Source organism: Mercenaria mercenaria, chromosome 17, assembly GCF_021730395.1.
Source record: "Mercenaria mercenaria strain notata chromosome 17, MADL_Memer_1, whole genome shotgun sequence".
In the NCBI taxonomy this organism is placed as follows: Eukaryota; Metazoa; Mollusca; class Bivalvia; order Venerida; family Veneridae; genus Mercenaria; species Mercenaria mercenaria.
The window spans coordinates 66,779,089-66,792,166 of record NC_069377.1 but is presented as its reverse complement, the minus strand read 5'-3'; the positions used below and the strand labels follow the sequence as shown (position 1 = coordinate 66,792,166).

Genomic DNA, 13,078 nt, shown 5'->3' with positions numbered 1-13,078 from the left:
AAATAGAAGGTTCAAACCTTTGACCCTAAGTTGTGACCTTGACCTTGAGCCGGCATGACTGACTCATGGGTTCTGCACATCGTCTTGATGAGGTGATCATTTGACCCAAGTTTTATAAAATTCCTTCAAGGGGTTTAAGAGATATAGTGCGGACACAAAATGGAAGGCTCAAACCTTAGACCTTGAGTTCTGACCTTGACCTTGAGCCGGCATGGCTGACTCATGGGTTCTGCACATCGTCTTGATGAGGTGATCATTTGACCCAAGTTTTATAAAATTCCTTCAAGGGGTTTAGGAGATATAGAGCGGACACAAAATGGCAGGCTCAAACCTTTGACCTTGAGTTGTGACCTTGACCTTGAACCGACAAGGCTGACTCATGGGTTCTGCACATCGTCTTGATGAGGTGATCATTTGACCCAAGTTTCATGAAAATCCTTCAAGGGGTTTAGGAGATATGGACCGGACACGAATTTGTTACGGACGGAAGGACGGACAGACGGAAGGACGGACGCAGACCATTCCTATAATCCCTCCGCCACGGCGGGGGATTAAAAATGTGGTCAATATTATGTGTCACATGCCTCCTAATAATGCTTGATAGAGTAATATATAAAGCCAAAACAAGAGGGCCATGTTGGCCCTAGATTGCTCGCCTTGAGTTACGCTGTTTGCATGAACAGTTTTTGTAGATGGTTATGCAAAGAAAATGTCTGTAAAATTATACTGAAATAGTGCCAGTGTTTTCTGACAATTATAAAATCGGGCCAGTGGTTTCATACAAGAATTTTTTTTAAGTTTCCACTATATTCATATAGGGAAAAGTGACCATGCCCTCTGGCGTCCATGTTTTTTGAAGAAACAGAATAATTTGAACAATCTCTGTAGAAGGTCACACAAGGACAATTTGTGTGAAATTATGGCCCATTTGTCTGAAATTGTTTTAAAATCGGGCCAGCAGTTTCATACAAGAAGAGTTTTTAAGTTTCTACTAATATACATATAGGTAAAAGTGACCACGCCATCTGGCAGCGATGTTTTAAAGGTGGTATAGGAGGAGATGTTGTTTGAAAACTTTTCTATATTTAGCTCTGGCAGCCCCTATGTGCAACCGTTTGAACAAATTTAGTAGAAGACCACCCAAGGAACATCCGGGCCAAGTTTCATCAAAATCCTTTCAGTGCTTTTGAACATGTCGTTTAAAGAAATTGTTGACGATGGACTGATGGACGCACGCACGCTGGACAACAGACACAGCATGATCACAATAGCTCACAATGAGCAGGAAGTGCTAAGATGAGCTAAAATAATTATCAGACATAAAACTACCAAGGATATGTGCATGTCCCTTTGTTGTTGATGATGTATACTAAGTTTCATTTGAATTGGAGTAGTTGAGTACATAAGGGACAAATGTAGTTGTAATATTGCGAAGTCAAACACTTGGGCATAACTCAACAAAATATGCTGGTTTCATGTTGCTCATGTGTATTAAGTTTCATCTAAATTGGATAAAAGTTGAGTAAACGAAGTACAGATACTGCTTCCACTTGATGTTTGATGGTGAATACCAAGATCTGAGGAAGAAGTTGAGTACACAAGGTACAGATACTGCTTCCACTTGATGTTTGATGGTGAATACCAAGATCTGAGGAAGAAGTTGAGTACACAAGGTACAGATACTGCTTCCACTTGATGTTTGATGGTGAATACCAAGATCTGAGGAAGAAGTTGAGTACACAAGGTACAGATACTGCTTCCACTTGATGTTTGATGGTGAATACCAAGATCTGAGGAAGAAGTTGAGTACACAAGGTACAGATACTGCTTCCACTTGATGTTTGATGGTGAATACCAAGATCTGAGGAAGAAGTTGAGTACACAAGGTACAGATGTAGCTGTAGTACCACTGTGGCACAACTCAAGATACAATAATCGGACATGAAAGTCTAGAAAATACTTACATCAAGTTTCATTTAAACTAGATAGAAATTGTAGGTGTTGAGTATGCAATGTAAAAGCACAGTTGTAAAAATGGCAAAGTTCAAAAAAGGGCTGAACTAAAAAAAAACAACAGTATAATAAGCATGTCCACTTCATGTTAATGACATAAATATTTTTTGTACCAAGTTTCATTATAATTGTATGGAAACCGTAGCAGCAGTTGAGTACACAAGGTTCAAAGTAGGCGGGTCCAGAAACGAGGCATAACTAAAAAGATGATAATCAGACATGGAAGTCCTGAGAATATGAGCTTGTCCATTTCATGTTGATGATTTTATAAAATTTCATTTGCATGAGATGAAAATTAGGAAGATCTGAGTACACACGCAAGTGTGACTGACCGGCATGAAAGGCAAGTAAAACATTGTATAAATTAAATTCCTGGGTTTCCGACATCCATTTAAATGATCAAAATTTTACTGCCGGTGGAGTCGATAGTTTACACGTGGCATAATATCAAAATTCGTTTAAAATACTGCACTAGGAGAGATAAAAAAAAACTGTCGACATGTGTCGCCAAATTTATTTTTCAATAGCTTTGAATTCAATTTTAGTAGTTTTGGGGAACACCTTTTAATTAGCAGTGAAATCATACCCCTATTACAGACAGCAGAGTACACTGTATAAAAACAGCTAATTTGGTTTCAATTTGAAAAACTAATTAATCTTCAACACTCACAAGGGAGTTAATTTTGATAAAAATCTTTAAAAGAATAGCCTTGGGTCACAGTTGTTAACATAAATAACGCGCATTAATATGATCTGATTTAGTGAGATTTAACGTGGTACGATTTGAACATTTGTATAATATCATAATCGCTTTCATCAGTGAAGCTGTTTAATAGTTTTCGAGACACTGGTCTTGTCTCTCATTCTCCACTCAAAACTTTCCAATCAATCAAAACAAACATTAGGATTCTTTTAACAGCGTAATTATATAATGACTAATCCGATAATTATTTTTGATTCTGATTATTAAAAAATATCGCCCAGGTAACAGAAAAAACAGTTGTCACAAAATATAGAAAAAAATCTTTTAAAGAAAAAATCTGTAATAAATGCCACAAGTAAACAACATCTTAATGTGTATAAAATAAATAGAAAATCTCTTACCTATATTTGTTCGGTTTTATTTGGAGGCGGGTTTGGGAAGAAGTGGCATTTAAAGTTTTCGAGAGACAATCCGAGTCAGACCAGTCACTAAAGGTGGTGATTCATATCCCAAACTAAATGGTTGTGTTAATTTTACAATTATTCAATACAGAGTTATGGTTCTTGTGCTTATTACTTTAAAGCTTTGTTTAATTACCTTCACTAGAGTCAAAGTAAATGTCTTAAATTGTCAAAAATGTGAAAAATGAAAACCATTGTTAGAGAAAATCTTGTATTTCTTCCAAGACAGAGTTCTGGTTCATTTTTACTTCACTTCCTTTTTCTACCATCTCAGTTTAGTCAAAATATATTGTCATCAATATTTTGAGATGGACAAACAAATGCAGCACAACAAAGACTCATTTAGTGACAGGAAAATGTCTGTTCTCTATATTAGAGGCTAAGAAAAGAAACCAGTTAAGGCTCAACGACTAATGTATGACTTTCCTTCACAAAGATAGATGTGTGTCCATAGGACACAGGTGCCTCACCCCACCCCCCAACTTCCTGTCACTGTACATGGTTACATGACTCTAGGTGAAATATTCTTACATGCAATTTATATGCAATTTAAACTTTTAAGGAGACGTCACGACTGAGATAGTTTAGCATTATTACAATACACAGTCGGTATTGAAATTGTGTTTCCAATACATGTGCTCATTAGATAAATCCTCAATATCTATGTGAAAATAAGGGATGTGTTTTGTATGATTGCAACACTGTGAGTTGCTCTAATTACTGACAAATGACTGAAACAATAGGAATTCATACGAGAGATGGATAGACAAAACAACAGTGAGGTAACAATATATTCTTTTATTGTTTTAATGTATGAGTTGTAAGCTACAATAAAGAATACCCATTTTATGAAAATCAAACTGAAGTTAGAAATAACAGAAAAAAATTAATTAGGTCAAGAGTCATCATATACCTGTCAAAATTTGTCATTAGTTTTCACGAGCTGTCAAAATTATTTTTATCTCTCTATTCTGCAAATGCATTGTTTTTGAAAGTATCTTAGACGGATATTGTAATGTGTAACTTACTTTACATTCCACTTTAATATTTGTGCTTGAAATTGCTTTGTTGAGTTCACCGACATCACATATGAATGTCTATTGTTTTAGTTTATTGTCTGTTATAAAGGTACCAAATCTCAATATTAAGATATAAAAATTGTTCCTTTCTGGTAGACAAAGGAAACTATTTGGTTGAATCATGATATAACGGTTTTTGGAAAGAACTGAATATTCTTTGGTTTTTTGTTATTCACCGGAAATTCAAAAAGTGACATCACCTTAAGCACTTTATGTGTATTTTCACTAAGTCAAGGACCATATCAGATTCTCTTCTAGCTGGGTGAAATCTCAAACAGAAAACCAGGTACACAACTTCCAATGCTAAATAACAATCCCCTAATGCTTTATGACTCTAAGTCAAATACTTTCTGAGACACATGTGACACTAACTTGTATGTCCTTTATCCATATTTTTGACTTAATCAAAGGCCATCACTCTGGTCTGACTGTCAGAACTCACTAACAAAACTCCAGATGCTGAATAATATTTCTATTATGTTTCATGACCCCAGGTCAAAAACATTTGAAGATACATGTGACACAAACTTTTATGCCTTTTTATGCATATTTCAGACTAAGTCAAGGGCCATAACTCTGGTCTTGCTGAATAATATTTCTTACAAAACCCCAGGTGCACAACTCCACCTGCTGAATAATATTCTTGTAATGAATCATAATCCTAGGTCAAATACTTTTTGAGATACATGCTACACAAACTTTTAGGCTCTTTTTATGCATTCTTCACATGCTGAATAACAATCCTGCGAGGTTTGATGACTCTGAGTCAAATCTGTTTTGAGATATGCATGACACAAATCAGACAAACAGACCATGGACAAGGGCAACTCTTGTGCCCTCTCCCACTCCAAAAAAAAATTGAAGGGCACAAAAACAACAGCTTTCCTGCAAATGAAGATAGCAGACAGAAAGCAACGATAGCAGACAACAAGCAAAAAATAGCAGAAAATGCAGACAACAAGCAAAGATTGCAGAAGATAGAAGACAGCAAGCAAAAATAGCAGAAGAGTGCAGACAGCAAGCAAAGATTGCAGAAGATAGAAGACAGCAAGCAAAAATAGCAGGAGAGAGCAGACAATAAGCAAAGACTGCAGAAGATACAAGACAGCAAGCAAAAATAACAGAAGAGAGCAGACAGCAAGCAAAGATTGCAAAAGATAGAAGACAGCCAGCAAAAATAGCAGAAGAAAGCAGACAGCAAGCAAAGACTGCAGAAGATACAAGACAGCAAGCAAAATTAACAGAAGAGAGCAGACAGCAAGCAAAGATTGCAGAAGATAGAAGACAGCAAGCAAAAATAGCAGAAGAGAGCAGACAGCAAGCAAAGATTACAGACAGCAAGCAAAGGTCAGCTTATCCAACTTATATTAAATATTCTTTAATAAATACAGTTAAAACAAGCACACCTGAAGACATTCTACTGCTCAACGTACCTACTGCTTACTATCTTATTTGGCTTAGATTTCACTTAGACCAATATTCTGACCTTGTTTAATGTAAATCAGGTTGATCATTAACAAAGTGTTTCAATGATTTGACTGAGTGACCTATTCTTATTTACACATGTGACCCAGTTACAAATTAATCCAAAAGTTTAAACTGACAAACATTCTGACCAAGTCTAATGAAGATCAGGTAAAAATACAGTCTCTTGAGTGTTAACAATTTTTTTCTAAGCCTTTAAGATAATCCATTTTCAACCTTGATCTAACTTTCATACTGACAGTTTTATGAAGACCAAGTACAAGATCTGACCTGATACTCAGTGATAACAATGTCTGGCTATTATTTGTCATAATGACCCTTAGAATTTGCGTAAGTTTCAAACATGACCAAGATTTCACAGAGTATTCTGATAAAGGCTCTACAAAAAGATTTTTTCTTTTATTTAACCTACTGATTGACTTAGGTTTTACACAAGCATTCTGAAAAAATATATGATGACCTGGAAAATGTGGCCTCTACAGTGTTAACACAGATCTTCTATGATCTGACCTAGTGACCTAGTTTTTGACTGTAGGTAAGTCAGCTATTTTCTGTGTTAACAACATTATCATTGATTTGACCTAGCCTAGGTTTTGAAGAAGATAACCCAGTTTCCAAACTGTCTGAGATTTTACTAAGAGAAACATTCTGATCAAGTTTCATCAAGACTGGACAAAAATTGTGACCCTTAGAGTGTTAAAACTAGAATGGCTGATGCCACATAACAAATACAGGGGTATTAAAAAAGCTCATCTTGAGTGTATTGTGCTAAGGTGAACCAAACTAAACTAGATGTATGTCCATAGGACACAACTGCCCCCCCCCCCACCCCACGTCACACTACATGGTTTCATGACTCAAGGTGAAATATTTTTAAGATATTTGCAATACAAAGTTTAAATACTTTATGTGCATTTTTCACTAAGTATAGAACCATTGCTCTGGCCTAGCTGAAATCCCAAAGAGAACACCATGAGGTACAATTTGCATGCTATATAACAATTCTCTAATGTTTTATGACTCTAGGTCAAGTACATTTTGAGATACATGGGACACAGACTTCAATTTTTGACTTAGCCAAGGGCCATAACTCTGGTCTTGCAAAATGAATAATGATATAAAAAAACAACAACTCAGAAGCAAAAATTCACATGCTTGATAATATTCCTACATGGTTTCATGACTCTAGGTGAAATATGCAAGACAAACTTTAAGCACTTTGTGTATTTTTTACTCAGTCAAATCTGAAACAGAACACCAGGTGCGGAACTTCGCATGCTTTATAACATTTCCCTAATGTTTTATGACTCTAAGTCAAATACTTCCTGAGATACATGTGACACAAACTTATATCTCCTATATGCATACTTTGACAACCAAGAGCCATAACTCTGGTCTGACTGACAGAAATCTGGAATAAAATCCCAGGGGCACAACTTCATATTTGCTGAATAATATTTCTATGATGTTTCATTACCCTAGGTCAAATACTTTTTGAGATATAAGCGACACAAACTGTTATGCCTTTTAACGCATATTTTTCACTGAGTCAAGGGCCATAACTCTTGTCTGGCTGAGTGATATCTCTAACAAAACCCCAGGTGCACAACTTCACATGCTGAATAATATTTTTGTAATGTTTCATAATCCTAGGTCAAATACTTTTTGAGATACATGCTACACAAACTTAGGCCCTTTTTATGCATATTTCTGACTAAGTCAAGGGCCATAACTCTAGCTGTATGAGATCCAAATTAAAACCTCTGGTGCAGAACTTCCTGTGCCGAATAACAATCTTGTGAGGTTTCATGACTCTGGGTCAAATCTGTTTTCAGATATGCACGACCCAAATTTGGACAGACAAGGGCAACTCTTTCTTTGGGAACAAAAAAACAGATCTACCACTATCTAAGTAATGTAACAGGGTGACACTGAACAAAGTGATTCTCATATAACTTCTTGACCACTTAGATGGTGGGGTATGATGAGAAGAAGTACGATACTGTGGAAACAGCAGCTTACGTGTGCAACATAGGATGATTGTCCATATATGGTAAACTTGTGTTTATGTTTGGTTGCCTCTGTTGTTGCTGGCTACAGTACATACTGTTTGGTGGGGAACTCTGGGCTTGAGTCTGTGAAATACTTGTCTGCTGCGGGCCGAGCTGGGAGCCGAGGCCCCGCAAGTGCAAGTTGTTGATCTTGAACCCATTACCGTTAGAGTGAGGGTGGTTGTAGGCAATGGCAGAGATGGCCTCCTCTGGCAGGCACCTGCAAGTACAACATTGAAATACATCATGAAATTAATGACCATAAAAGGTTCATATTAATGTTTTTGTAAATTATAAATATCAATAAAGGTCCGATTCATTACAAGATAAGAAATGTTGCAATCAAAAACCGGCAATGTCTGTTTGTGTAGGGTAATGCTTAATTTTGTCCTCTTTAATAGTAACTCAGTTATAGTGATCTGTTACTGCCGATGTCAAAGCATGCAAACTAATTTGCACCCTTTTTTAACTTTTTTTTTGCTTTTCCACATAAAATGAAAACATTATTGACATATTTTAAAAGTATACATTTTTTTATCAATTATGATAGTTGATGGTATTTCCATTGTTTCAAAAGAAAACAAACACCAATGAATTCATTTCATCAGAAACCAATGAATTTATTTTATCAGAAGAGAAAATAATGTGTCTGAAGAGTGGTGATGGAATTCTTTATCAGTCTGCCAGAAAGACTATGTAATTATCAATTTATGTAAGAAATTTAACAATTAACCTATTAACTTTGTTACCCAACCAACTTCAAAAATTAATCATAATTATTAGCCTAAGAGAAAAATATCAATTAACTCCAGCAATCAAAAAATTAATCACATCAGCCTAAAAGAAAATGTAATTCAATTACCTCAACATTTTATCCTCGGGGTATCCAAACTGATACATGGGTATTTCCGAAGTAGTCCAACAATTTATACGTTAAGCAACAAAAAAAAGACTCCCTTTATCCCTTCAAATCACATCAGATATGACACAAATTATTTTATATAACACAATGCCACTCGAAAAAAAGAGAGGAAAAAGTCACTTAGAGAGATCTTGTTTCACAGCAACCAAGCCACAGTAACTTCCAAAATCAGCATATGAATGTCTCAACAATACACTCACACAACAATGTACAATATACATCTTTTAAAAATCCGTATTTATGTATATAATCTTTTATTATCATTCCTGAAGGAAAGTCGGCAACATTTTCAGAGGTTTCAGAAAATCATCTTTACGATCTATGGACAGATATCGCTTCCCCCACGTTCCTAAAGTTAAAAGCCTTGTCATTAAAAAAAATAATGACCATTAAATTGAGATTTTTTTTAACGGCTGAATAATCATCTATTTTTTCTTCATCCAAAATACTGAAATATTTAACAGTATTTGTAGGTACATAGTACCATTGGGACGATTATCCGCGTAGAGTAATTGATCGTAGTTTTCATATTGTGGTTGATCTTTCTCGCCCCGGGCTACCACCATGTTTGAAAGGATAATATTAGGTTGGTGCATCTCCGTACCGGTTACTCATTCTATTAAAATCAAGCAGATATATACCCGCGTATATATATCAACCCATGATTCATTTTTAAAGTTCTGATATTTATTTAAACCTTCAGGCAGTAATTTAGTGAAGACGAAATATTTCAATTTAAAGGCAAAGTCAAAATATTTGAAGATCCCATCATCTTAATGTTTTAGTTATAATTCTTAAATTTATTATCTTCTTTGGATGTTATTATTTTGTAACATCACAAAAATTAGTCTGAATAATTTAAATATTGGGACATAAACTTAATGATGACAGAAAAGCCATTATGAAACAGAGCAAAATATATTCAAGATCCAATCAACTTAATGTTCCCAAATACTAAATTAATATTTTATCTACTTAAAAATGCCTCAATTTTGCAATTACTGTAAAAAATGACAGTAATTAACAAGACTGACTACTTTTATGTTCAAAATGTCATTTTCTCATTATAAAATTATCCGCATATATGTCTTTTCATGATTAATTTAATATTACATGGAACAAGACAGTTGATGCACAAATTTTCAATTATATTTACCATTTATAAGCATTCAAGAGTACAGAAAGTCTTAAATACAGTCGAAGTTGGACATATTTTTGTACCATACATAGTTTATACTAATTTATTTTAGCTTGATTGTGATGAAAGCTTCAAGCTTCTTTCAACCACTCTTGAGTCCACTTCCCTGAAAAAGGCGTAGTCATAACCCCAGTGGGCCTCAAACCCATTACCCCCAGATTGAGCGGCCAACACCTTGACCACTGCTCCCCTTACCATACATACTTAGGACAGCTGAAAAATAGTCAACTGGTCTTAATAGCCAGGTGGTCTCTGTTCACATGTGGCATTTATCACAGACTTCTCTGTATAAATGTCACATGTGGACTTTATCACAGGCTTCACTGTATAAATGTCACATGTGGACTTTATCACAGGTTTCACTGTATAAATGTCACATGTGGCCTTATCACAGGCTTCACTGTATAAATGTTACATGTGACCTTTATCACAGACTTCACTGTTCCACATGTAGCCTTATCACTGGCTTCACTGTATAAATGCCACAAGTGGCCTTTATCACAGGCTTTACTGTATAAATGTCACGTATGGCTTTTATCACAGACTACACTTTTCCACATGTAGCCTTATCACAGGCTTCACTGTATAAATGCCACAAGTGGCCTTTATCACAGGCTTCACTGTATAAAGGTCACATGTGGCTTTTATCACAGACTACACTGTATAAATGTCACATGTGGACTTATCACAGGCTTCACTGTATAAATGTCACATGTGACCTTTATCACAGACTTCACTGTATAAATGTCACATGTGGCCGTGGCCTTAATATCACAGGTTTCACTGTATAAATGTCACATGTGGCCTTTATATGGCCTTTATCACAGGCTTCACTGTATAAATGTCACATGTGGCCTTTATCACAGGCTTCACTGTATAAATGTCACATGTGACCTTTATCACAAACTTCACTGTATAAATGTCACATGTGGCCGTGGCCCTAATATCACAGGTTTCACTGTATAAATGTCATATATGGCCTTTATCACAGGCTTCACTTTATAAATGTCACATGTGGCCTTTATCACAGGCTTCACTGTATAAATGTCACATGTGACCTTTATCACAGACTTCACTGTATAAATGTCACATGTGGCCGTGGCCCTAATATCACAGGTTTCACTGTATAAATGTCATATATGGCCTTTATCACAGGCTTCACTGTATAAATGTCACATGTGGCCGTGGCCTTATTATCACAGGTTTCACTGTATAAATGTCATATATGGCCTTTATCACAGGCTTCACTGTATAAATGTCACATGTGGCCTTTATCACAGGCTTCACTGTATAAATGTCACATGTGACCTTTATCACAGACTTCACTGTATAAATGTCACATGTGGCTGTGGCCCTTATATCACAGGTTTCACTGTATAAATGTCATATATGGCCTTTATCACAGGCTTCACTGTATAAATGTCACATGTTGCCTTTATCACAGGCTTCACTGTATAAATGCCACATGTGGCCTCTATCACAGACTTCACTGTATAAATGTCACATGTGACCTTTATCACATGCTTACTCTATAAATGTCACATGTGGCCTTTATCACAGGCTTCACTGTATAAATGTCACATGTTACTTTTATCACATGCTTCACTGTATAAATGTCACATACGGCCTTTATCACAGGCTTCACTGTATAAATGTCACATGAGGCCTTTATCACAGGCTTCACTGTATAAATGTCACATGAGGCCTTCATCATAGGTTTCACTGTATAAATGTCACATGCGGCCTTTATCACAGGCTTCACTGTATAAATGTCACATGCGGCCTTTATCACAGGCTTCACTGTATAAATGTCACATGCGGCCTTTATCACAGGCTTCACTGTATAAATGTCACATGAGACTTTTATCACAGGCTTCACTATATAAATGTTGCAAGTTTTCAGCAATTATTACATATTGGTAGTTTCTTCTGTACTGGTGCTATTGTGGTTACAACTTCTTCACAAGCAGATTTACTGACATCTACAATTTTTATTCACTACATGGAAATCAACCATATTACTAGTTGTACCTTACCTTATTTGAGCTATTATACAATCTATGAACACATAACTTTACCACAACAGTGGAAAGGGGAAAAAAATCAGTGTAACAACAACAGTATAATAGACAATCTCAATATAACAAGCATATCCCCACATCCCTACAAAAAGGACCATGGGCCGTGAGTTTAATCCATTAAAGTGCAAACTCTGGTATTAATATATAGATTCTAACTATACTTGCTTTAAAGGATTTTCCAGTTAATACAGACAATATAAAAAATTTGTAAAAATTTGTTATTACCTGCCCTTGACATTCAAGTATTAACCCTTAGCCTGCTGGCGGCACGTGATTCTGCCTATGCGACCAGTGCAGACCAAGATCAGCCTGCACATTCGTGCAGTCTGATCATGGTCTGCACTGTTCGCTATTCAGTCAGTAAATTTTCAGTGAACACTCCTTCGAATATTAAATGGTATTGCCCAAATTGAATGATGGACCAGTCCATTTTAGAAATTTAGCAGGGTAAGGGCTAATAAAGCGATTTCAATTAAATTTGCATTTGTTAGATAAGATATTCCAATAATCTGAACCAAAATTGTGTGTGGTATTGGATCTTGGTTGCATTACGCAAAGGGAGGTAATAATATTTTTACACAAGCGCATTTCTAATGAATTGTGGCTAAATGTGTCATTGTCAATGCAAATCTTTCATGATAAAATATATTCATAATGTTCCTTAGGCAAAATGTGTTTGTCAAATTTATGCATATGCAAAAATAATTTAGCTGAGTAACCAGGATAAGAAAATCAAATTTTAAAGGCTCATAATGCCTTTCTTTAAAATGTGGCAGCAACATTATCTGTTATGAACATAGAATATATATACATATTTTTTTAAATCCTATTTCCAGTTATCGTTTTCTCAAATAGTTGTCAAAAATTTGAATATTGATGAACACAGTAAGAAGTGTTTATTGAATCTATTGCTTTGGATTACCTCCCTTGATGGCTCTAACTGTAAAAGTTCATGTGCAGTATGTAAAGTAGCACTTTTCTAACCATGTAAGTATGTATACCATCTATTTGGGCAGCTGTTTCATCTGTTTTTAACATAAAATTTAAAGCCTTTATAATGGAACTTTAAAAATACCTCAGAAGAA

At 35.5% G+C, this 13,078-nt stretch overlaps 1 protein-coding gene across 8 annotated transcripts in view; it reads right to left on the bottom strand.

Annotated features, from left to right (window-relative positions):
* LOC123537521 (myelin regulatory factor-like) overlaps positions 1–13,078 on the bottom strand; it is a 99,340-nt gene that overhangs the window by 45,819 nt on the left and 40,443 nt on the right. For 7 of the 8 annotated variants that reach the window (XR_008368121.1, XM_045321264.2, XM_045321272.2 and 4 more), the window contains exon 3: positions 7,764–8,012. Coding sequence is in view for 7 of the 8 variants with exons in the window: in XM_045321264.2 (XP_045177199.2) it covers positions 7,764–8,012 (249 nt within the window). In the remaining variant the exon portion in view is untranslated. Of the gene's footprint in view, positions 1–7,763; positions 8,013–8,654; positions 9,183–13,078 lie in introns of those variants that run through there. The other variant, XM_045321269.2, reaches the window with a different exon arrangement.